The sequence below is a fragment of the Chroicocephalus ridibundus genome, chromosome 6, assembly GCF_963924245.1.
Source record: "Chroicocephalus ridibundus chromosome 6, bChrRid1.1, whole genome shotgun sequence".
NCBI classification, from domain to species: domain Eukaryota; kingdom Metazoa; phylum Chordata; class Aves; order Charadriiformes; family Laridae; genus Chroicocephalus; species Chroicocephalus ridibundus.
This window is the reverse complement of record NC_086289.1, coordinates 67,748,455-67,775,653: the sequence shown is the minus strand read 5'-3', so window position 1 is coordinate 67,775,653 and position 27,199 is coordinate 67,748,455. Positions and strand designations below refer to the sequence as shown.

The 27,199-nt window shown below is 42.3% G+C and overlaps 1 protein-coding gene across 1 annotated transcript in view; it reads right to left on the bottom strand.

Moving 5' to 3' along the window:
- The window catches only part of SCHIP1 (schwannomin interacting protein 1), a 183,138-nt gene extending 156,170 nt beyond the window's left edge, over positions 1-26,968 (bottom strand). The window contains exon 1 of the mRNA XM_063338185.1: positions 26,831-26,968. Coding sequence (XP_063194255.1) covers positions 26,831-26,839 — 9 coding nt within the window. The 5' untranslated portion in view covers positions 26,840-26,968. The remainder of the gene's footprint in view (positions 1-26,830) is intronic.
- Positions 26,969-27,199: the final 231 nt, after the last annotated feature.

The following is a 27,199-nucleotide window of genomic DNA, read 5'->3' as shown; positions in this document are numbered from 1 at the left end:
AATAATGACTGGGATTGTATTTCCTTTTCTTACTCCTCCCAAGCATTGAGTTGACATTTTCATCAAGATATCTATTACAGTGCTAATGTCTCATTCCCTTGTGGCAACAATGAGCGCCGAGCCCAACATTTTATACGTGAAGTACAGATTTCCCCCCACATACACATCAATTTACATTCTCCATTGTGAGTTTCGTCTGCAAGCATAATGCCTGATCGCATGCTTGTTGAGCTGCTCTTTACAAACAACCATCTTCACTAACCCAAATAACATAGCATCCTCAGGAAACTTTTTCACTGCCCTAATCAACCTTTTTTTCAGAAAGTCACAAAAGGACAAAAATTTCAGGTAAAATAGGTAGTACATTTACCAGTGATTTGGCAGAAAATAAACCTTCAAATAACAGCAACTTAGTTTTCAAAGCTTACTGCCACTGTATCATCCAAAGATGAAACTTCAGAGTGATAATTAGGTGTATTTATTGACCTAATCTGGAAATAAAAGTCCATTTGTCAGGACAGTCTTGCAGAGAAATTAGATTCTAGTAAGACTTTTTTGTGAACATGGTTCAGAGGAAAGAAGAATATCTAGTTTGTCACCTAGTGCCATTTCATATGCTGATACTTTCTAATGGCAAGTTTACAAATAGATAGTCATGCTTATTCTAATTCAGAACTCCAAAGGAAGAAAGGGTATCTTACTTCTTTATTCATCGACCTAAGCAGAGGTATCTGTTCCACTCAGCATTTGTTTAAGAGAAGTGTTTTAATATTAACAGAAATGCACACTTCAAACACCTGGCAAAAAGTATTTTTTAATGATCCAGACCTTAAATAGCAAACATATTCCAGTTTTCGATATTCAACTTCAAGCCTGGTAAAAAAAAAACAAAAGCAAAAAAATCTCCCACAACCTTCCCTATTTAAGAGTGGAGTGAATTTGATTTTGCTTATGAAAATGGAAATTCTGTACAGTCAGAAGATGAGAGCTATGTAAAGCAAATGGAAAGGAGAACTACGCTGATCACAGCCGTAAGTCAAGATTCAAGTCCAATTTAAGCACAATGGGAAAATGCAGCCTGTCATTTATCACCAGATCTGTATCAGTCTGGTTGATTCACTATCACAATAAAATTCCTACTGGTATTATCACATGGTACTGCAGGGTTATTTTTCTCCCCTCAGAGAGGGAAAGGGTCCGATAAGAAATATCTTGTAATTGTCTTTCAATTCCCGGGGTTTATGTCCAAGCACAACACATATTTATACTTCTGTGCATGTACTATACATATATCCATACATGCACACACATCTACACATACAAGCCAAAAAGCTCAGTAAAAAATTCTTTGTTCAGGTCTGAATACTCTTTCCCCCACACCATGTACACATGAATTATTCTTTTTCATGTTGCAATAAACTGTTCTAGAAACTTAAAAGGCTGTCTAAGGATTTGCATTTTTCCTATAGTTCTACCATTGGGAAGCAGATTTGAACCAACAGAGTAGCCCCGAAAGAAAATAAGAACAAATATTTAAAAACAAATTTAGAGCTTAATCTTGCAGCTTGGTCGAGGCAGAAGTTGAAGTGCCATCAGAAGTTTTCAGTACCTCGCAGTGCAATTCTTCGTTTTGGTCTTGATCTTTTATCCTGATTTATTAGACCAACGATTTTTTGTTTCACATTCTTTCCAATACCCTGCTTTACTACAGTGGTAACTGAGAAAAGTGCAGTTATAATATTGCAATATTCTGAATATCCCCAGAGAAGTGGAGCCCAACCTCCCTGTGACCACGCGACTGCGGAGATCTCTGCACAGCTCAGCTGGAGAGGGACCAGTAAGAGGCACGGCGGGTCTGCAGGGGAGCTGGGGCAGAGGGAGGTACGGAGAGAAAGACCTCGGGCATGATGGGGACAGGCTGAGGTTGGCCATGGACTGAAGGTTCAACTGGATGGTCATGTTGGAGGATAAATTGTGCCCAAAAGCGGCTGCAGATGTAGTCATCCTTCGGGCTCAGATGAATGAATTCACATGCCATGTGGAAACATCCAGGTTTTTTTTTTTTTTGCTACAGATACCTTCTTTTGTGCATTCCTACACATCACCCTCAACAAAGGTATCAAGGTTTAGATAATCTAAGTCATGGTATGCTATTCATGCTTATGCACGTGTTTATGCCGTATCAAATTGCAAGATGTTATAATGGAATATTTTACTTATTAAAACACAAAATTTACCATTTATTTATCAACATACACATTTGGCAATAACATCATGAGAGAACCAAGCGGCTTGAGAAAGACTACTATTTGTACTGCAATTATTTTTCCAGCTATATAGGTGTATAGCACCAAGAAAATCCAAGTGAAAATTTCAACACACCTTGCATAAATCAGCATGCCTAGCAGATTAACTAGTATGAGGAGTAGGAAAAGAAAATAAAAATACCAGTTTCTTCTGTGATCTTCGAGTAAATCCACCCATACAGACCTCATTCGAGGCGAGAGCAACAGGATGGAGGGTGAAAAACCCTCCGGGACAAGGTGAGCCTGTAAGCCCCTGTTTGGGTAGCGTAAGGGTTAGCACTCCTGCAGTGCTGAAATGCAGCTTGGGGCCTGAAAAGCACCTACTGAAAAGCTGCAGGTGATGGAGCTGTAGATATTTATGGGTTTAGACAATGTCAATCAGATAGAGCCACAGGGGTTTTGTTGGTTTTGCTTTGCTTGATTAAAAAGAAAAGAAAAAAATAAGTTACTTGGCTTTCTGTTGCACATTTTGCTAAGACTTTCCATTTCACCTCAGAGCTTCAAGTCTAAAAAAAAGAAATAAAGACAGACTCACTAGGGCTGATAAGACACTGAATCTTTCCTCGGAAGCCCTGAGCCAGCACAGGGCTCCAGAAACTCCAGAGACCCCCAGCCCTCCCTGTCCCCCCTGTACCCCAGTCTGCTGCAGGGCTCCCTCTCACAGCCTCCCTCCTTGCAGACTTTTCCATCTATCCATGCTTTTTGTTTTGTTTGCTTGGGCAGGATTCTTTGAAATGACAGGGCTAGGTGTACTGTGGTTTGAGGAAGCCCCAGAACACCTCTTTTTCAGTGACACCAGTTGTGGCAGTAGTGCAAAGCAGATTCCTCTCAGGGGTGCAGATCCCTAAGCCTCAGCCACGTGCATTAAATGTTCACATCAGCCTTTAATTGTTAATGTGCTTTCGAGTAATAAGAAAATATACATGCACTGATGTTTAATGGACAGTGGAAATAGGATTGTCTCCAGAGCAATTTTGTTTTGATTTTGCAGACTTGCCGCTCTGAAGAGCAAGAGTCAGGATAAGTTAATCACAAATGTTGGAGGCAGACTAAAATTGGTCTTTTCTTCAAAAGTCTCTAGGTCCCCCCAACCCCACTGTTCAGCTTGCAACAGTTTTATCTAGCTCCACTGAGCTGACCCAGAGGTGGCAGGAAAGCTTGTTCAACATCTCATAAAAATTTTTGTTGCTCGTAATTTCTGTGGCTGCTCCATCCTGAAAAGCTTGAAAAGCTCTTCCTCCTCAAAGCTTTTCTACCCAAGCAGATACACAACTCCCAGCCTCAGCACTTATATTTCTCCAAAACTGTATAAGTGAAACCTGCTATGGGGCCACTTGGAGATATATATTTATTTATAAATACATTTGAGATGCCAGTAGAGAATAATAAAAAAAAAACCCAAGCTGAATTTGTGGGAGTTCCCAGTCTGACAAGACTGTAACTACTTGAAGTTTTTAAACAGGTTACAGCTTTCCCCGAGAGATAAAACTGCACTTGCTGCTGCTTGGTCGAAAACCTAATAGCAAATAAGCCCAGCTGAGACATACCAGGGAAATTTGATTCTGCATTGATGAAGCAAAAAGCCTGGCCTTCGGGCCTGCTGGCTTTCTGCAACATCCTGTCTTGGCCCACTGAATTTTCTTACTGTGAAATCTAAACGCGATTTCATGAACTGCAGTATCTTCAGCTAATTCAGTCAGATGCGGCCAGTCTATAATGACTGCATTATACAATATTGGCTGGATTTGGTTTGTTAATTCTGCCCTCCTCATTTGAGATTTGTGACTGCATTGTTGCAAATTCAATGTGCAGATGGGGCCTTCTCATACTCCCAGTTTCCTGAAAACATACGTTCTTAGGAAGCTTCAAAAGACAGATCCAACCGGACAGGAAATTAAAGCCCCATCTCCAAACAACACAAAATCAGATAAAAAAAAGAAAGGAAAAAAAAATCAAATTGGTGTTCACAAGCAAAAGAACTGTACATACTAAGCAGCCCCAGGTGGTGTCAGTTGGGAAAGGTAAAAACAGCCCCTCACACTGAGGTTTGTCACCATTTCAAGGATGTGGATTTGGCCCTAACCCAAGAGTCCCATTAAGATCCTGAGCAATGGCATGGAGCTGGTCTGGGAATACAACTGCCTTGGGCCACTCTTGATCCACCCACTGGAGCTGCTGGTGGACATCAAGGGCTCCCTCCTCCTTTCCCGAGCCACAGCACCCCTCCGAGCAATGTTTTCCCTGAGGGCAAGTGGAAGACCATGGTGGACATACTCTCTGAGCAACAGCCAGGGCAAAGACAAAAACCACGCAATGTATTCTTGTAAATATTTTCCACCTCTTTCACTACGTGATGGGGATCAGCAGAAAGACACCTGAGGACCATTAGTAAATCAAGCAGGCAGAACACGTAGTCTCCGTTTCCACTAATGAGCCTATTAATTTGTGCTCTAAGAGAAGCCTAGCTGGTCAATGAGCATAGAGACTGAAGTCTTTGATACAGTGTGAGAAGCTGGATAGTCCAGAGGACATTTATGCGGGTTTGCTTTGAGATATCCTATGCAGCTGGGACTGTCATTTCATTTGTTGTGCAAGATGCAATACGGCTGCAGCTTGCAGGCTGTGATAATAATAATTTGAGGTTCTGGACAGCTTAAAAACAAAAACCCAAAACAAAACAACAAAAAAAAACACCCAACAAAAAATAAAAACGCACTGCGCAAAAAGTCAAAAATACACCACTCTTCACTCACTGAAAAACCAGCACTGGCTATTCCTAAGCTATATTAGAAAATACTAACACGATCTCGTTCTGGGGCTCCATATTTACCCTTTCTCCAAACTAAACAAAAATGGTTCAATAATGACTCTGAGTAAAAGAAAACCCAAATACTTAGGGGCAACAAACTCCCTTTCCTCACTGTCTGGTATCACCGAACAGGTCTCTGCCATGAAGGACACGGTAGCCTCTACGCTGGGGTCACAAGAGCAAAACTGAATGTGACTGAACTCACAAGCATGAAATGCCAGCAAGAGCACAGCAAAAACCTTCCTTTAAATGCCTACATCTTTCCTCCATCTAAGTGGCAGAAAGGACAAAAACTCAATTCACCAGAAGTTTGAAATTTTCTGTCATCAAAAAGCAAGATAGAGCCCTTAGGTTCACACATGAAAGAACCTGCCTGATTATACCTCTTCTTTTCAAGGTGCTTTTATAGTGCCTGCAATTTTTAAAGTTACCCCATTATGAGAAAGATCTTTCACAGCTGAGCCTACAAGGGAAACATCCCATTTTTGCCAAGTTTCGTACTACAAGAATGTAAGAAATACCACTATCATAACACAGAACCACAGCCAAGCTACAGTAAGGTCACAGAAGTGAACTTTATTGACTGAAAAGCTGAGGAAAAGGTCGAACGGTCACAGAGAGTCACATCCCAACAGATTCAGTTTGTGTGTGTGCATATGGTGGGGTGAGGGTGGAAGCTATAGTGAAATGTTATATAAATGTTAAGTTGAAGATGCTGCCTTAATGCTATTGTTATATCTCTGGAAACTGCAGTATTAACAGGATATATCTGTCAAAATCTGGAGATTCAGGTTTAAAAAAAGCAAATGTTGGCACTGGGTGTTCATCTGCTCCATTTATCATGGGTTGCTGAAAGCGGTAAAGGTCAAATCACTACTTCTACAGAAACCTCTTTACAAGTGGATAAACTTTGGCCATGGGAAGGAAAGGTCAGATCAATAATGCTACGTAATCTCTCAGAGCCAGCCAACGCTCATCATTTGAAAGATTGCAAAGATCGTTTTGTTGCTGGGTACCAGCCATGCAAAGGAAAACCATCCCTTCCAGCCCCTGTGCTGGGCTCCCCGATGTGAAAGGGAGGTATGGACTGGGTTGATTTTAAGCATATATCTCTTCATTAGACTCTTTTGTAATGCATTACAAGCTACCATGATACGTAAGCCTTAAACTTAGGACTTAAGCCTAGAAGCATCAAGTCGCTCTTATAGGCAAGGGTTTTCTCTGGTTCTTTGGGCGCTCCCTTGCTGGGCAGTCCATTTTTATAGGCAGAGGAAGCCAACACAAAATGCAACAGCACTGTCACCCCGAAGCACTGCAATCCCAGCCCAAGCAGCTTTTGCTGAGACCCGAGCCTCCCTAGCACCTTCTCCCACTGGAGAAGGAATTGGAGAGGTGCCTCTAGCCCAAGACCACCTCCTCAGCAGCCAGAAACAACCGACAAAGCCGAAGTGCTCTTATGATGCTCATTTACAGGGGGACTTGTGATTCCTTAAGAGATGAATAAGAATTGCTGCACCCCTCTACAAGCACAGCCAAGCTCATCTCTACACCAAAAAAAGCCAACCACAACTGGGATGAAGTATTTTTCTAAATTTCTAAATTTTCTAATTTAAGAGCAAACTACCAAAAGAAAGCCTTGCTCTCATCAGTCGAGGTTCCAGTCCAAATTGGCACGGATTCTTTATTATTTGTTGCTTTCATAGCAGAATACAAGAAGCTATACAAATAAGTGAATCACTGTTATAAACAGAAGCTTTTCCTGTTAGAATCTTAGAGGAAAATGAAGGTATTTTTCAAGGTGGTTTTCTTACCTACTCAAGAAACCCAAATCCTCTAACAAAGAGAATGGTTTTACTTAGATCACTTGTTTCAGACTAATCCCCATACTACAGGATAACATAAACTATTGCTTGTTACAATGCTACTTGATACTGGGGAACTCTTGTCCTTCTGCAGAAGGACTGACCACTGGGAAAGAGCTACCAGGAGAAGGAAGCACATTGCTACAATCAGGGAGAACTTAATTATCACTAAATTTAGCACAAAGGCAGAAAAAGCTATTGAGAAAGGAAATGGATTTCTATTTAAATCTTATGTTTTCCCTTTCTAATTTCAGCAGACAGAGAAGTAGCACAATACCTTTAATCAATAGTTATTATATCTACGGTAGAGTCATTACTTTTCTTGCCATCGCACATTAGGTTGTTGCACATTTTCAAAACCTGAATATCGGTAGCGTGGGCTTTGTGAGCCACCCTGGAGCGACAGCCCTGTCTGACAGTGCCGATGGAGGAGCTTTCTTCTGGGCCTGATTCTTCCCATGGGTAGAACAAGCTTTGCTACTCTTATCCTATCAGATCCTTCTATATAAATATTATAAAGTTTGAAAACATAGTCAAAGCACATTTTAGACCATCACCTGTCTAGAACCTAGAGACTGACCCAGCTAGAAGAACAGGCTGCTCTTTCTTACACCAAAGCACAAAGCCACCCATTTGTAGCAGGTCCACATAATGGATATTTAAGGACATAAAGCAGTTTTGATTGCTTAGTCTCATTTGCTATTTGACAGAGCACACAGAATTTCTCCTATCCAGTCCAGCACTGAAGACCATAACCCCTGGCCGAGCAAAGACACCTCTGGCAGAAACCAGACCCCCAAACCTTAATGGGAGGACTTCAAGAGAGAGAGGACCCATCACATACACAGGCAAATGGCTCTGGTCACTGATTATCCATACAGCCGTTATTATTTTGACCTCATTTTCTACCTGCATTCGTCTCTTTTTGGCAACTGAGATTTAAGGGCTGTCCAGGTGAGCCTGACCTGATGCCCCGTGGGAAGGCAGTGCAGAAAGCAGAGGGAGGTGAGCTGGCCCTTGTGCACCCTGCAAAGGGGACACGCTTCAGCAAATCCTCCCAGGTGAAGTTTCCTAAAGGGGCCTAGCGGCATCGAGCACAGGCATAGTCATCCATCTTCTAGGACTGCCTGCGAGGACTACAGATTTTTCTCTGTGAAGAAAGTTGGATGGCTTTTTTTTTTTTTTAAAAAAAAGAACAAACAAAACAATGACAAACCAAAATAACAACAAAAAACCCCACAAAACAAAATGCAGTAACGGTGGGGGAAGTGGTGAACAGAACGCATGCCCTGTGCTGCATTGATAAGAGCAGCTCTAGGACAGGCTCCAGTAGGAAGCACCACACTCTAAGAGCATGAGCTATGGTGGCAACTAATCAGCAGTGGAGTGTACTGTTGCTGGTCTTTTTAAAGGATCAAAGATGATGAACTGAGGAATCTGAGCTTGAATTACTGCACAGACTTTGGACTCCACCACAAGCACTGATTTATCCCTTTAGTCCTTTCCTGCGTGAGTCCCACTGACCAGCTACACTTTGCCCAGGCTCTTTGAGAAGGCGGGAGTGACTCGCAGCGTGTAGCACGGGGGTGAGGTGTTTCCTCACTCATTATCCCTGCCTCAACAGGCTTTACTGATACTCTCTTCAAAGCTTGCCACACATAGCTTGCCTCAAAAGAAAGAGCAACTTTGCCAGTCCATTAGCTCGGCAATGCACAACCTAATCCTCAAAGAAGTGAGCGTATGCTGCGAAGAGCAAGTCTGCTAAAACACCAAGCTGCAAAGGCTCCCCTCTTCAGAGCTCTGTAATCTTCAATTTAACCAGCATTATTGTCTCAGAAAACGATGCTGCTCCTCCACTGTCCAGCAACCCGCTCTTTAGAGCTATTAATACAGACTTTTCAGTCCAAGGTAAAAGCTCAGTGTCTCATGATATTGCTGACCCATTTCATTAAAGAGCAGTTTAATAAACAGTAATGGAAAGAGCCAAGGCACTCAGAGCTGCTTTGCAAGTTATGAGAATGGTAAGCAAAAAATAGCACTGTGAAGCGTTTATCCCTTCATCTCACAAATAATTAGAAATACATGAGATCGCGTTACGCTTTTTAAATAGGCTATAGTAACGGCTTGTGGGAATACAATTCAATGACAATAGTTTATCATGGTAAGTCAGCTCTGTAGGGTTACAGTATGCCAAGTCTAAATGGGAAACATTTGTTTCCCTTCTGCATTGCAGCAGAAGCTGGCGTACTTTGTCTGGGAGCATCATTGACAGTCTCCAACTGTTATTTTTTTAAATTAAACGCCGTGCCTACCGAGTTAATAGGCGTGCAGTCAGTAAGGTTTCTCTACAAGTTCCTGTAATAGCGCGCACAATACTTTGTAGTAACAGATAATAAAATTTGACAAAGCATTCTGTAATTACTGCTCTGCTTTATAGAATATTACTAATACACGTACTGTGCTGCTCTTGTAATGAATGGCACATCACTGAGAGCCTGCTGCTTCCTTAAACTGAAGGCACACAAAAGTAGCCGAGTTGAAACATGCAAGTGGGTTTGTTGAAAAGCCAAGAGGCTTTACTATTCGTGTGCATATGAAGAACAAAACTCTGCCTTTATAGGCAGTCCCAAAAGTCCGTATCCCCCCATAAACATTGATTTCTGTAACGTGTTCTGCAGGGGTCTTGGGACCTCTTGGGAAGGTAAGGCAATACCTGCTCATAAAGGAATGTATTGCCTAGAAAGCGTGTGTCATTAGGTGAAGCAACTCCAAGATGCACACTCCTGCAGCTCATGGGGGCTTTTGCTTTGGAAGAGAAGGAACCAGAGCTGTCTGCTCTGACCCAAGACACACCAGTATGGCTAATGTGCTAGAGAGGCGGCAAATGCTGTAGCCTTTTACCTCTCTAATTCTCATTTACTTCAAGAATTTCTACACGTAGGATGGCTGCAGAACCTATCCCCTGCCCCAAAATTTTCAAGCCAGGTCTCATCTCTGCACCTACCCTTACATTGCTGACTGGTCCCTGCACACCTGCGGCTCAATATACCAGCTTTCCCTCCTGCTCCTTCTTTGCATCCTAACCAGCATTTATCTGGTCCTGATAACAAGGAAGTCTTCAAACTCCAAAGTAGCTTTAAACAATTGTTTCAGTCCTACTAAATTAAACTGGCTATTACAGAAGAATAGCTTTACCACTGGACTGTAGCAGGCGAATAAATTTTCCTAGAGCAGGTTGGTTTTGTTCCATCAACCCTTCTCCCTTCTCAATGATACTCTGTCCCTTGCATTGCCCCGACAGATTTTTGTATGCATAACTTTTTCCAGATGGCAGATTCAGTGCAGACAGTAATTTGCATAATTTAAATCTGCTTACTACCATAAACTATATCGCAACACACCGCGGGTTTTCCTTTCAGCTCCCTGTGCTGCTCGCGCCGAGGTCTCGGCAGTGCCCATGCACAGTGATGGATCGCGGGTGACCCTGCAGAGCAGTGCTGGGCTGCGGGCTCAGCGATTGTACAGGGCAGCTCCTCAGGTGGAAGAGCTGAATCAGAAAAAGATTTCTTCATGGCCATAATTCATATCTAAACGTGCTCCAAACAGCAACATTACTGTATTAAAGTGAACTCCATTAGCAGACCTAGCTGGACGGTTACTCCGGTGTGAGAAGGTCAAGGAGAGCTTCTGGTTACGTTTGGATTTTCTCACAAGGAAAAATACAAAATAGATTGTGTTCCAAGCAGGCTGAAATGAATAGAGTATCAGCAATTTTCTTCTTTCTTACCAACCCTCCACAAAGTATGTGTTCAGCTCTTTATTATTTAAAGAAAACAGCTTTAATTTTTAGCTCAATTTGTTAACTTCCAGGAAAACTTAATATACCTCCCTGCAAATATTTTGTCATTGAAACCTACTTATATCAAGTTTTGATTAGTGCATTGGTCTTTACTTGGCAAACATATTGCCACAGCTCAAAATAAACACTAAGAAAAATCTCAGGATCTTCAGGAGATCATCACATTCCCGTTCCAGATGGGGTTTGAAGTGGGATCTATACCAAGACCAATGTATTTGCTCAGACTTGTACAATGCACTTGTACATATACACGCGGGCACAGATATGAGAACGTCACTGTGATCAGCAAGTCAATATGACAAGAAAATCCTGGAGTTTTCTCATACCCTCCCCATACCTGTCTGCCACACAATGCCTTACGGAATGGCTTAAAAGCAGAATAAATAAAAACAGAGCGATATTTTGTTGAACAATAAAGAGGACTGTCTCCAAGAAAGCCCAGTTTCTGACTCTCTGAGAAATTGTGTACAATGGCAATGCAATTATTCTCACTGAGCCAAAAATGAACAGAAAGGAAGCACTAAACACATAATTTAAGACTTTTAGTACGAGCAACTTGAGTGACACAAAAGCAATATTAAACCAGTGCAGACCAAAGTGGCTATGCTCTCATATCGGTCTGCTTTCCTTAAACCACAGGTAGATAAAAGTAGGAAACATTTTCCAGTAGCAGAGCCAGGTCTCTTCAAAAGAAACTACAAATATCCAGTTTTCTACTGGTTTTACAAGGGAAGACTTCCATGTCATATGGCAGTCCCTACAAAAAAAAAAAAAAAAAAAAAAAAATCTTTCTGTCTATGGATGTATAAGAATTCCTCATCTTCTTTGCAAACTGACAGAGAAACTATGAAGAGCACACAGTTGAAAGAGCAAGGATAGAAAGTTATGCTGACCACCAAAATTCATCAGGTGCCCTGCTGTCTTGGCCCAGTGACCTCTTTCAATGAGGTCCAAAGTAGGTTGGGACTGGCAGAGATACTGCTCTTGTGCCTGCCTCAACTCTACCCCACCTCCAACCTATTCCATGGGATGGAGTCTGTCAAACTTACAACTGTTCCACAAAAAGCTCTTTTATTCTATAAACAATATTCTATTCTATATGGCTTGCTTTCTCCTCTTTGTTTGGTGAGGCAACCAGCATCTTTGCATGTACGTTTCAAATCTCGGCCTGAATCGCTACTTTTCTTTCTGGTCTTTCCTATATGCTCATCGCAATATCATCAGGGCATTTCATTATCCAGTCTGGGGAAGAAATGGAAGCAATTTCCATTTCACAGAGTGAATCAGAGGCACAGAGAGACCAAGAGCAAAGCTTTTTCTTCATTTTGGGTACACAGTTTGGTGCGGGGAGCAGGGATGGAGAACCAGAGAATACTTGGATGTACTTACAGATTTCAGATGCGACTGTGACTGTTCAGACCTCAAAGTCATTAGCTGAGCATTCAGAAGAGCAAAGATAACACCAGGATCTCTGAAACATGACCTGAGTGACCCCCACACAAATACTGTCATTGAGACAAGCTCAGATAACAAGATCCCCCCTTAGTGTTCAAATCCATTAGCTAGGATATTGTTCTTCATCTATCTGCAGTCCCTCGTCTCACCTACACACTTTCCAAAATCCACAAGGAGTGACATATGGCTTGGCCAGCTATAACCTCCTACATGCTGTAGCCCTGCTTTCTCTCGGGGACTTGCTCGTAGTCTGCCTCTCCACTCACCAGAAGCCAGGCTGAGATCAGGGCAATCGCCTCTTTATGATTCAAAGCAACACATTGATCAGAAATGTGTGTCTGTGTGGCCAGTTGGGATGCAATCACTCAAAACAGAAGCCTACTGCCAAATATGAAGTTATTCACCTTCTAGAGAGCTCCAGTTTATACCGAACATAAGTTTCTGTCCCGAAATATACCCAGTAGCAACTGAAACATGAAAGCACTCAAAACAGAAATGTGCTGGCAAACATGAAATGCAAATGTATTCATCTTCCAGAGAGCCCCACTATGTGCAGAACATAAGTCTGAATCCCAAAATAATACCCAGTACCAACTAAAACACACACATTTCCCCACATCTTGTCTTGCTTCCATCAATTTAGCAGCACAATGAAGCAATTTCCATCGTTAACATATGCACCATATTAAGGCTAGCCAAGATTTAACATTCTTTTGTTAATTTGGCAGAGGGGAAAGACACAATAGAAGAGAGCCCTACAATTTGCAGCCATCTGTGATACCGAAAACAGTAATAAACTTGAAAAGTGCTGTTATTATACATGTTATCACTCCTAGCAAGCCAATGTCTTCAAACATTTATGCCTTTTATGGGTAAATTAATGCCTCTTAATTTCTGTACGAAGAAAGTGTTTTCAGACTTCTCTTCGCATTGTATGTCCATTAATCTTGCCCACTGGTTGGAGCTGCTCTAGTGCAATACAATTTACACTGTCAGAGATCACTGGATAAGTCATACTCAATTACAAATGTGAGATGCTAAATTACTTAATGCTGTTATTTTTAGGGTTGTGACAGGCACCACTAGTACTCAGTGTCTCAGGCCACTCCATCTTCACGCTGAGAACTCCTCCTCCCAGTCTGACGGGGCACATCCATCACCGAACTCATTGCTTTGCTTATGAAGTGAACATGAAGTTCCCCAACAGACAATTAAACCAATATTTTAAATTAAAATTTGTGTAAGAATATTCATAGGCTTCTCCTAGTGACAGGTCTCCATGTAATTGCTTCCCCCACCCCTGCTTGAATATGTTTGCTGTCCTGATGATGAATCTCCCATCTACCTTCTGCTGGGGAAAAAATTACACAGACTTCTCAGCATGCGAACGCTGCGGGTCACATCTATCATCCTCAGGCCTCTGTTTTACTTTTAATTACAACACTTCACTCAGGAACGTTACTTCAAATCATAAACCTAAAGAGAAAGTAGCTTTTAATTTGCAGAACAGCCATTAAATTCTCTGCTTCAGCGATATTAATTTGCTGGTGCTCTTCGTACTAAGGAAGAGATGAAGTTACCTTCCTTTCAGACTTCATGAAAAGATAAGCCTGCCCACAGTCGCAATCACTTTAAAATTAGTTGCATTTTGTGTCCGCATGCTTCCTGTGATCCTGCACTTAACCAAGGCCTCCACTGAGAATCATTTTCTATGAGCAGCAAAGTTTTTAAATGGATAATTTAAGATCAGCCATTTTGCCTGGGACATATCTTTCAGTTTTAACACTCTGCTTTAATCTTACCCAGTCTGGGTCTTTATTGTTTATGTATAAGCAGATCCCATTTTTGTGAGTGGGATGAGGAGTTTGACTTAAGTCTCGCAGGTTGCTGAAACGCTTCGCAAAAATTGGACCATGAGAAGCTTACACACACATACACCCTTTGGCCCTCTGCTGAGCCTAAAACACACCAGTGTTCCCAGCCAGCTTTAGCATCTCTTCCTTTGCATCTCTTCCTTTTTCCATCGGGATTTGGAAGCGATCACGCTGCTGCCCACGTTTCAGATCAATAACCACCACTGTCACGTTGCTGTTCGATGGAAAATGCCCCATCAGTCACTGCTGGCTTTATCGAGTTGCCTCTTGTGTTTCCCATAGAAAGAAGTAGAGAGGCGTTAGTAGCTTGGGATGTTTCGGGGAGAGGGAAAAAGAGGGTAGACTATTTAAATATTACCCTAAAATTCGTGCACCTACATAAGTACTAACGTAGAAAAACTGAATGCTACACTCTCTAGGTTCCTAGCAGAATAGGAAATTAGAGCACCAAAGATCTTTTCTTGTGGATTTAAAATAAAACATTAAAAAAAAAAAAAAGAAAAAAATGACAAACCAAAAAAGCAATCATTACAATAGTGCCCAAAAGGCAACTACCCTCACTGTGTAGTTGAAACAGTCTTGAAGACAGCATTTGCCCTAATTGAAAATTTCCATCCAAGACAAGATGACAAAAATAAACAGACAGAAGGACTGCAATAAAGACACGTTGCTCTTTCCCAGGCAAAAGTAGTGAACAAAGCAAGGAGACAACAGAAGCAATGGATGCATGACGGGCTGCCTGAAAGCAGCCCAAGCAAGGGGCTCTGAAAGTTACCCACTGACTGCAGAGGGATAAGCTAAAAGGAAGATCCATTGCTCACCCAGCCAGGTTTTCCTGTCCATCACACCATGAGAAGATGCAAAACCACATTAAGCTAGCATCCAAACAAAGGAACACAGAAGATTATTATTATCAACTACGTATTTGGATTACATTTGAAAAATCACCTACCGAACCTAAAAGGCAAAAATCCCACCCAGTCTACAAAACCAGTAGGACTTTCATGTTTGAGAGATAAGCCTAGCTACACAAAGCACCTTCTGCCTCTTCGTGGTGGTATGAAAACAGGTAGGACATGCCAGACTGGCCCGATGTTGATATATGTCTCTTCTAAAGTGAGAAGATAACTCAGCTGCTCTGTGATGTATGACAGTTTTCGTAGTAAATCTGAAGTGCTAAGACCCAAAAATATACACCTTTTTTTGATGCTAAGGTCTATACTAAGAATTCTAATGTAATTAGAATTATATAGGTCTATACTAATTCTTAGTATTAGAATCTTAGTATTATTTTAAATATACAGAAGGGAATTTTAAATGCTCTCATTTGCCTCAGCCTGTTCCTGGTAAGGTCAGCAGAAAAATCAGCATTACTGTTAATGAGACATTACTTTCAATGAGAACAAAGAGAACAAGCCTTTGGGTTTCTGTTGCTAATTTGAGATTTGAGAGTTATTTTTTTTCCCTGCTCCCTCTCATACCGTGAAAAGATGGCGATATTCTACATACCTTGTGTACCACACGTGCATGTTTGTGAAATTCAGACGAGCAGTGTATGGACCAGACAGCAAGGACAACAGTGAAGCAAACCCAGCTCTAGCAAACGAAGTATATTTAAGTTCAGTACAGACGCAGATACTACAGGACCAGCAACATTAAGTTTTTTGAGCATTTGAGTTTATGCAGTGAGAACCAGCGAGAGCGGCCCCGTTCAGAATGACAAGAACGGCAGGGGAGATGCTTCCAGAGGTAAGAAATAGTATTGCTCTGCCACTTTTATTTCCATATAAATCAAAAATTTCCCACCCAGGAGTGCTGCTGGTACCAAATTACCTTTGTGCAATGAGCTTATGTTAAAGGAAAATAAATTCTTTCAGATATGCCTAAAATCCAGTAACCTTTTACCAGAATCAAGACTATTTGCCACGGGGCACAAATGCAGAATCACCTAAAATTGACTCTCATCCTGCAACTATATATTTCTACAGGAGATGCACAAGCTGCAGATATTGTCTTAAACAAAAGCTTGCTGAAAGAACTGCTCATTTATTCAGTTATGAGCATATAAAACACTTCAAGTACTTTAAAAAGAGTGTTCATTGAAGCTGCTTAAAGTATTAATAGGAAACTCATCTGAAGCATCCATGTATTTCTGAAAGCAGCTGGTTTACATTGTTTTTTTTTTAAATAAACTTAGACAAATATTATTCAACTGTTTTTTATAAGTGTAAATAATATTCTGAAAGAGGGACAAGATGGCAGTAGCTGAGGGGTAGCTGAGCTATACACAGCATGTCAATGAATTCCCTGCTTGAATATCAGGACTCACATGTGCAGCACTCAGGAATAAAATGAGCAAAACTTGCACAGCTCGAAAAGAGCTCTGTCGTATTACTTTTATTACTGATATAGAAAAACAGATGAGCAGCAAGAGTGCAAGATTTGCAGATGATACTAATATTCAGTCAAACCTAACAGAGACCATAAAGAAAGCTGAAATTTGGTGAACTTGAGGGCAGATTAAATTTACCATTAACAAGTGAAATGCTACAGACACCAGAGGATATAATTAGATTTACATGCAAACCTGATGGCAACGTTCCTGCAGCTGAGATATTAGACCCAGGTTCCTTCACTGAGAAGCAACAGCCTGTAGACAAGTCACCGGGCCAGCCAGGCTGTAGAGAAAGTTTCCCATCCCCTGAGAAAACGTTGGACCTTCTCCCACCAGAAAGGGGATGGAGAAGAGCAGCCCCCATAAACCCTCCGTCACATTACGGGGATTGTAGGTCAGCAATTTTCAGGACTGACATTGGCATTTATTGGAAAATAAGCAGCAAATTCAAGTATGACCAGAAGTGCTCTCACACAACAGACCCTGGGCTTAGGAGCTCCTGGTCAGGAGAAGATGCAATTCATCAGTATGCCAAGGGCAAAACAGGTCCAGGTGTGTAGGGAGAAAGGATAACGTGATGTATAGGTTACCACAGAAGGACGTAAGCCCGCCTAAGCTGATGCGATGTGGAGTGGATGATTGGTGGCCCTGCCACCACCGCTTGGGATCCAGGCTACTGCTGCCACCACTGCACTGGGGGTGCTTCTGCACGATGGCCGGCACAGCACCCCCAGGTGTGGCTTCAGTAAGAGACAGATTATTTTTTTTAAATAACAAAACAACAGATAGATTGAGGTTTTTTCCTCCTTGAGCCTGCACATTGCCAGTATAACACACTTAGTGGCTGGTAAATCTAGACAGTTAGACAATATAGCAATAGTTAAAAATAAGCCTACCATCTACTACATTTTATAGAAAGGACAAGGAATGCTGTCCTCAGTCACTGCATGAAAGACTTGGAATGGGAAAGAGATAAAAAGTGAGGAGAAAGATAAAAATAGAGAAAAACTGACATCAAAGGTTTCAATTTTACTTTCTATTTCTTCTTTCCTTAAATAGTTTCCAAGTAATTTATGAGAGGGGAGGAAATCTCTCAAAACAGGATTTATAAAATATAATTCTATGTTAACAAAAAATGTTTTTTTCAAATGGCAGTTTATAACATTTATGATTAACTTACAATATCTGATCCAGTTTTAGTAATTTGCGAGATACTTCAAAACCAGTATATTATCATTCAAAATCCATAAACCAAAACACCAAATGTCATGAAACTCAATTAAAAAAAAGAGTGACTCTAAACAGCTGTAAATATTGATGCATTATTTGCCTTTGGGGTTTTGAGCCTTTGGGCTTCACGTTTGCAAGCTATCCTCTGCAAACATGGAAGACCAGAAATATATTTTTCATTAAAAATGGGAAGCAAGGATATTTCTGCAAAACATGGAGCTGGAAAACAAACAGCAAGCTCTTCTTAATACTGATGCATCAACAATATCTCATCTGACCCTGCTAGCAGATCTGATGCAAAAAGCTCTGCGAATCTGCAAAGTGCGATTTTAGCCAATCTTCCCTCTTCAGGTTTTGCTCTTTCAGTACTTTTTTTTGACAGCAAAAAGCCACACTAAAACCTGCCTTTGGGATTCACACTAGAGACTCAGAGACAATCTACCGGCTTGAGAAATAAGAACTGAGGTCAGATTTTTGACTACGGCATTTCAAAACTTGTTCGCTTGTACTGATAGAGGAGTTTTATTTTATTAACAAGGACGTGGAAGTGTCACAGGAAAGAAAGAGATAAATGAAGAATTTTGCATCTGGCTTTAAAAATTTCTCAGAAATAAGAAGAAACTTTTACTGTGTTGTACCGCTGCTGTTAACCTCCAGACTTGTGCAAGAATTCGTCCAGAGTAAGACATGACCTACTGGGAACATACAAAAGGGGAACAATCTGCTCACCCATAATCTTACAAGAGGAGGGGGGGGAAAAAAAAAACCAACAACAAAGCAGCAACAATACCTAGAAGCTGCTCTGCCTGTCATCCCCTCCAACAGATATCTGTAGACCACGCAATGCTCTCATACATCCCCATCTTCAAACTGTGTCTGACTCCCCAAAGATTTTAATTCCATTGCTTTCCATGAAGCTGACAAATTGAAGGGAGGATGCTTTGGCTGGCAGCTCATGCATGCCAACCCCTCTGCAGCCAACACGAAATCAAGAACGGAGAGGAGCTCACCCTCCCAGGGAACGACTTGGGTAACTCTCTGAGCACTAACTGCCTGCCAGCTGCTGCGCAAACCTTCATAGTGAAATGCCAAATGCACGAGGAACAGATTTTTTTTGAGGAAAGGTCATTCCTGCATAGCCATTATTCAGCTACACTTAATTGTGCTGTAGGAAGTAGGTTAACTAAATCACATCGCTTAAAAAGCCTTAGGAATGACTTTGCTTTCAAAGCTGTGCACTCTGTGTTCCTAGAGAGCCCAGGTATGTAATTTTTCAGAGGAGAAACGCCATTTGGTAATTAGCTTAAGTGATGCAATTTTCTTCCAAGGATAATAACAGTGACTTGCAGCATCTGATGTCTGGCGACCTTTGCAGCTGCAGTTTCATCCTGGAGAAGGATGGGAAAACAAGAAGGAAAAGAGAAGTCCTACAGCTGGTGACAGAGGCACATCCACCGTGACCCACTCCTGTCGGCAACAGGTACCAACAGGTCAGTGATGGGAACAGCCCACCAAGAACCTCCTTGGTTGCCCTTCACTGTTGCAGGTTGTGATGCCCTGCTGATCTCCCCATCCCTTGGGCTTGCATTCAAGATATTTATTTTTTCCTGTGCTTTCATAAGATTCATTTATTTCCTGGTTTAAATATGAAAGCCTGCAATACTTTACATTACGCAAGGTGGGCCGTTGTCAGAGCTGGCCACATCACACCAGCAGAGGTGGATCAACTGGGGAACTCGTAAAGGCCATCCGTCGTCAGCCCTTGAGCTCCTCCTGCAACACCAGTGTCTGACTGGTACTCAAATAGCAACACAGAGGTAGCTGCTTATTCAAAACTGGCCTACCAAGAGCAAGAGAATAGAATATTAAGAAGAGTCTAAAAGGAAATACAGGAGCTGTTGTGTTTGCTTTGCACTCGTGACTAACCTGTTTCCAAATGGATGTGAATTCAGCTCATTAGGCCATTTGTCGAGGTGTGGCCGTTATTCCTGCCGCTTCCTGGCGAGGGACATGTTGGCAGGCGGCTAGCATAATCACCAGCTATTTCTGCTGAAAGATTTCCAAACCTAATGTTCCTGGGACTATGCCCAGGACGGCAAAAGAAAGATCAAGCTCAGCTACCTCCAGTGCTGCAGAAATTGATGTGAGGATATCTGCCAAGAGGCAATCTGAGGCAGGACGGCAGTAGGTGTTAACATGCCCTAATTTGTTTCATGCTTATCAAGAATAAGCAAGATGCGCTAAATTAACGCACCGAAGTTAGGACTCACTAACATGGATGAATGTATGGTAGGGCTTGTGGAAGGGGGGGGGGAAAAGGTCACTCCAAAAGGATTTTCCTCCTTTCCGATCATTCTGAGAGCGGGCAGAGTTGTAAGTTGTAGGAAACTGCATTTTTGGATGTATAATAGCATCGTATGAAGATGCTTCTGTTCTAGTAAACAAAGCTAGCACAGAAAAGCCTACAAAGCAGTCTATTAGGTTTTCTTCTAAAAAAAGAAAAAATAAATCTTTCCATTTCTTGCAAATCAATTTACCTTTTCCTTAGGAGCTTCTCACAACATTCCTATCAGACTAGGAACAACTTATAGTTTCTATAATCAAAAACTTCTGTCCTGAGTAGTTGCAACTAGACATGCCTCTGGACAGGAGACACACATTACCTTTTTTTTTTTTTTTCAAACAAGTAGCCCCTGGAAATAGATATTTTCTACCGTACAATTTATCCAGCAGGAAAGCTGGAGCTCTAAAAGGCAGGGACTAATATTCTATGGAAGGCATCCATCGAAAGGGTAACCAAAGATTATTAAAAATTAATACCAAGCTTGACAGTGCCACACCATATCACATCTCACTCAAATGTTACTGTGGAGCAGCTTGCAAACGGTATTTTTTTTATCTGCAATTAAATTTGTTGCAGGTAACCCCTGCAACTCTTCCACGAGGCACAGCGCTGCCCAACGAATCTTTAGTACAGGAAATGAAAAATATTTTGCCCTGAAACTACAGAGGGGAAGAAAAAAAAAAAAATCACCTGTTTCAACTTCCCAGTTTGTTTCGTTGGTTTTTTTCCCCTCTTGTGGGAGAGAGCAGGTTTGTGGACAGAGCTACTATCCTTCATTACACCAGCTGATGCTGCTGGAAACACTAGCCAAGCTCCCGGACTCAGGAGCCATCTTCCGCGCTGAAAGAGCAAACGGCAGGTGACAGACACAAGATGAAAGAAACTGCTCACGCTCTAGATACGCAAAGCAAGAAGACCAGGGCTTGTAGCAGAACACTGCTAGATGGTATAAAAAGGACGCAAAGCTGCCACACTGCAGTCCCTCAGCAGGAGGGTCTGGCACAGCCAAAGCCAACCCAGGCATGGGTGCAGCCATCTTTCACCAGCACAAACTTTCTAGCCCCAGCGCTGCCCACGTTAAAAGTTTCATCAGGGCTATAGATGAGAGTTCATACCTGCACCCATTCATTGGTAACGCTGTTCCGTAAAAATATCAGGAGATTTCTGTCTTCACCCATGGTTTGGAAACAGCAGTACCACAGATCTTTCATTATAACAGTACCAAACAGGTGTTGCAATGTCCCCAGGTGCCAAAATGCTATATATCTTCTTGTCAAAGAGGCAGGACCTTTCTGCCCTTTCCCTGGCTAAACCTCCGGTTCCTTCCAGATCTGATCACAGCCCATCCCTGGTGGGTCTTGCTCCAACAGGCAGAACCTGTGGTGGGACCTTCCTCAGTCCCATCTGTGCCCAGGAGGCCCTGGCAGCACCCCTTCGTGAGGCTGTAGCCGATGGAGAGCCTGGACTAGAGCAGCATTCCCAGTATCAGCACACACTGACAGAAGAGCTTCTGTGTGTTTAGTACAAGTAACAACAAAGGGCTGCTGCTTTTTTTTCCCCCACCAGTTTGCGAACAGTGGAAACTGATTCCTCTCAAATCTGGAACTTAGCAAATACCTATCACCAAATAAAAATATTACATTGTGTTCTCCAGGTAGACAAACACACCGTGTGAACAACATCACGAAGTCCATTCCCTTGTATAAAAATTTGACCAAACACAGACATTAAATTTGGAAGCAGTGAGGCAACCACGGCCAGGCCAGGTAAATCCTACTGACATCTAATCAAAGACAACGCACTAGCTATAGGGTCTGTGGAGGTAAGTCAGCTTCCAGTCACAAAATCCAGGACAGGGAGTCACAGAAGCTTTGCATAGACAACGTGGTTGTAACCTACTTGCTCAGCAAAGCAGGTTCTGCCCAACAGCATCTCGATGGACTTTCCCATTCCCACCTCACCACAGCCTGGGGAGAAAACCTGCTTTCCAGAGAGCCACAGGAGGAACGCAGTAGCACACCAGACCCATATGGGACAAGCGCAGGCAGGGAGTACCTGAGAAAAGCAGCCATCTCTCTCCAGAGCCTGCAGGATATTTCTATACAAGAAGTTACACACTTTTTCCCCCTGACAAGCTTTAAGATTCCTTCTTTTAAGGTGCAAATGCGAAAGATAAATAACCACAGAAGATACCTTTCCTGCGAGCAGGTGCAGCAGCCGCATCGCTAGCCCTTCCAAGAAGAGGAATAACACTCTCTTACCTGTTTTTCCCCACCACTGCTCAAGTACAATGGCGAAACAGAAGGCAGAGGCTCTAACATCTGGCAACAGAAAGGCAAACCTGCCCTCGCCCCACTCCAGGAGGTGTCTTACCCGAGGGGCTAGGTAGAGAAGAGAGCAGCACTGGCTCCCCCCCATCAGGGTGGAGATATTGGCACCTGAGTAATTGGCTTCCTACACCCTCAGCCAACCAGACTGCGGCTAATTACAAGTATTTCAGGTGCAGCAATAAGAGTAATTACAACAGAAAACCCTGCAGCAGAAGCCTCTCTTGGTTTTAACTTGATGCACTGAGGTAGTATTCAACGCACTAAGATGAGAGTGTTTCATAAAACCTCAGAATCACTGCAAAAACTAAACCTCCTGGGAAGGAAACGTGCTCAGAGACCACCGATACATTCAATTTCTTCTTGCCGCTGTGCCGTTTGCCTGGGTGGGAACGGGAGTTTTGGATGGAGAGAGTTCAACACAATCTCTTGCTGGCGGGGGCGGTGGATTCGTGCCGCTGGAGAGTGTACCGATGCTACAGAGTGTTTTTACAAGTACTTTCGGGTAATTCCATAAAGTGACTGGCAACCGTGCTGCCACCCCTCAGAGAGGCAAAGGGCTCGGGAGCACTTTCCTGCAAATGCCTTTGCATTTAAGGAGCTTAGCTGTTTTCAGACATGTCAGTTAAAATTGGGCATGCTGGGTTGATTACACCAATCTCCACATCCAGCCGGCTCGCACAGAGCATCAGACACAATATTCTCAGTCCTGGGCAAGAATTATTGGAGAAGTTTACCATGTTCTCCTGGTTTTATTGTTCTAATTTCTTGCCAGAAAGGTTGAACGGTGTTGCTGATGTTGAAATGCACCGCAGCTACGCTCTGTGTTTAATAGTCCTGTTGAACACCTACATTTTATAGATGTTTTAAACACTTACAATTTAATAGCCCTATTTAAACACCTCATTGAATTCTGAAAATAACTTTGAGTTTTACTACAAATTTCTTTTGCCACAGAATGGCAATAGAGATTTTGAAAAAATAAATCCAGTTGCCTGATCCAATATGTGCCATATTCATTTGGGCACAGAGCTTGTCACAGCTCTTTTTCGGCGCTTAAGTAGTAAAATTTCATTTGGCTCCCTGTAGAGGTTATTTTGCATACTATAGCAAAGACCCTACAACAGGAAAAATTCCTATATTCAGCATATCTATGCCTTTATCACCTTATTCGTTACATCTCTTCCTACCACAATAGATAATTCCTCGCAATTACCTTCCTTGAAAACTACAGAGTTTCAGATTGGTGAGTGGTTTATGTTCCAAATCCTTTCCTATTTAGCCAAATCGTATGTATTTCACTTTTAGCATCTTCCCAGGAACGAGCTCCTCTGAGCCATTGTGGCCAGCAGGAGGACTGACCATGGCTGAGATGCATCATTACAGGCGATGCTCGGGGTCAAATGCCTACTCAAAGGTAGCTGCCTCTGCTTTGAAGCCTCTTGCTTCAAGGTGTTTCTACATCCATCATGCAGACTGCCTGGGAAATGCACCCAGTTGTATGAGCTGGGAGTTTCTTTCCACTTTGTCTCCCAACAGCTCAGTCTGGATCGTCAATTTAATGGCCTGTGTCAGTGTCCACGCACAAGCCATGTCACGTTAGCCTACCAACACCAATTTATCATTGTTCACAGTTTTCCTGAGGACAATTTTAGTCCATGTCTATCTTCACTTATTTGATGTACCTTTAAATGAAGTATTGTCTAAGTTCAGTTGACTCTCTCATTCTTATAGAGATGTTGAAGAAGAGACCTGATTGTTACTCTTGCTTAGTAGATATTTTCCCAAACACTGCTTTTTCTCAAAAACACATCACATACTCTTCAAAGGATCTGACCTTGCTCAATGAATATGTCTCCCCATCTACCTTCTGCTGAATCCAGGGAGAACGGAGCTGACTTCATCTGTCTCATGACCAAACTCCTTAAACTCCTGACAACACCGTTGCTTCATGAGAAATTTTCATGTTACCTCTAGCATTGCCGGGGGTGATTTTGAACACTGTATTTACTCACCCAACCTGTTGCAGAGGAGTGTATTTGAACTCAGGTAGCAGCCCTGGTCGTTCAGCGGACAGCACAGCAACCTGGGACAACACCTGAAGGCTACACTTCTCCCATCCACCTGAATTACTGCCTTTCTAATGCTCCAGGGTGCTACAACGCAGGGTTTTCAGATGCAAAAAAGTGTTAAATATTGGCTTTACTGTGAAGCCTACAAACAGCTACAAGTCTGTTACAGGTATTCTGAAACAGTAAGACTTCAGAGAGCATACTAACAAACAATGGCATTTATTACTGTATTTTCTCTGGCATCCAGGGAAATTACCGTAAGCAGAGACATTTTCCTTGCATTTGATGTCATTTCTGTATTTCAGGCCTATATAAGCTTTTAAACACAAACCAGATGATCTGGCCCTTGGGTGCATAAATAGTCTCCTTGGTTTTATTGAGATTACTTGAGGCCACAAACTGCAAGCATAAGAACCTGCAGGAACCTCAAGTAACATAAAAATCAGAGTTTTAAGAGGCCAGAGATTTAAGGCAAGTGACGGTCTCATATAGTATCTGCACTTCGAAATGCATGGTGCAAGCAGGTGAGAAAAGTATTTGACACAATGCACGAGGCTTTATAGTACTGCATTGTGAGCATTAAATGAATTCCAGCATCTGGCTACTAAGGTAAGTTCTTTATGTAATTTTTTTTTATTTATAAGGCTACCCATAGAGTTTATCTTGGAAAGCTGGAAAACTTGAAGCAGGCAATAAAAGGTATCAAAATATATTCAGCTCTATGTAAATCAGATATTCCTAATGCATTCTTTTTTTCCTGTGCAATTTAGCAAATTAGTTTACATTGTCTGACAAGTTGTGCTGGAAAACATAAAAGCGCAGATTAATTTTAGGTTTGTAGAAATGATAATTCAATATTTGCTTATTTACATCCACCCACCCACACTGGAGCGAAGAGCCGTATCTTCTATGTCGTGTCAGATATATCAATACCAACATGTTAAACCTCCTCCTCCTCCTTTCCCAGTTTATTAAGGGAAGCAGCGGATGCCGCGCGGTAAGGAATTGCCTGCGCAGGACGTATCCTCACCTGCTGCGTCAGAAACCTTCCCATGAAATGCCTCAGCTACCACTCGCAATTAGCGTTAACTCTCATGTGTTGTCTCAGAAGCATGTTAGCCTGCCCTGTCTCATCAGAGTTAATAGCACCTGGTTTTATTTATTACCCTGTGGTGTTTACATGCCGTCATTTCAATACACTGCCTTCTGACGGATAGCTTTGTAATGATGCATACAACATTTAAATGGTCTGTTTGTAAGCAGAAGCAAATGAAAACGCCTCGTGGGCTCTCTCGGCACTGTACTGAGATGATGTACAGTTTTGCATCAGGTGTACAGATAACACACTGCGTTAAGCCAGTCTTGAGGGAAGTATTGCTAAAAGAAGACAGGCAGAATTTGCTCTTAAAAGAGCTTTCATACTAAACGCATGCAACTAGCCCCTCCGAACTAAATTTCTGCCTGTTACAACCACTGTGTTAGGAATGCCAACAGAAAAAAAAAAAAAAAATCAATCTGAGATTAATTACTTCATTCCTCTGACCGTGCTCAGAGCCAGGATTGGTCCCCGCAGCGTTTCCTGGATGACTTCATGTGAATCCAGTGAGCTGCCTGTACCGCACCCGACAAAAGCTGTGAGATTTTACATGTTGACAAACAGCTGAACTCTTGGCTACAGGAGCCCTACATTGATCTGCTTATTATTCAAGGGCTTGTATTTAGAGGAGCTGAAATGCCTGCTGAATACCGAAGCTGAAAAACCCTGTAGGGTTACCCCAGGAACCGTAGACACGTTCTTTTTCCCCCCAATAATTACAGAGCAAAAAGAAGAGGGCAGTTAAACCTAGAGAAATTCTGCCACAGCAGCATGACCACTGCTCAGCAGAGCCCCCTGAAATCCTCAGGCATCTTTTTTAAACACTGTTTTAAATTGTTAGCACATGAAGACGATTCTCTCCTTTCTGAGCCTACAACATAACACAGCCTTAAATTTCGGTTTCCCTAATAAACTTACTGCAGCTCTGTGCACATTAGGAACCGCATCTGCTAATCTGTATTTGTTCAAGCCTCTTTATCTAAAGGAAAAAGTGCTGCTTGATTTAAGATTCCTTGAGGAAATCTGCCTGTACATCTCTGGCTGGCGAGTAAAACAAACAGCATCCATGTCCCAGTAGGCATCCGCCACCCCCCGACATCTCTTCATTTAATTAGTTCTAAGAAAGCCGGTCTATCCGAAAGCCGACAAAGCTGCACAAGAGAAACGCTTAGGTATTTATTTAGAAAATGAAATACATTACCAGCCGCATTGTGAAGTTTCAGTGTCACCTGCAGGGAAATAAGGAAGAAATCCGACGTTCACACACTACTCCTGACTGTACCGGTGCCCAGGCTGGCTCTTACAGAATAGCAGACGAGAGTGAAGCTGCAAACCTTTGAGTTGAGCTCACTCTATAGGCATCAGAAAAACCTCAAAGAAAAAAAAAAAAAAGAGCCAGAGCGGGAGCGAGCAGCCCACAGACAGCGAGATGAGAAACTTCTGGCAAGTCTCCAGCGCAGGAATGAATTCGCTGTCATTCAGAGACGTATAGCGATGGAAATGAAGGGAAACTTGAATTTACAGGCGGATTTGGATCCTGCACTAATCGTTCTGCAAAGACATGCAGGTT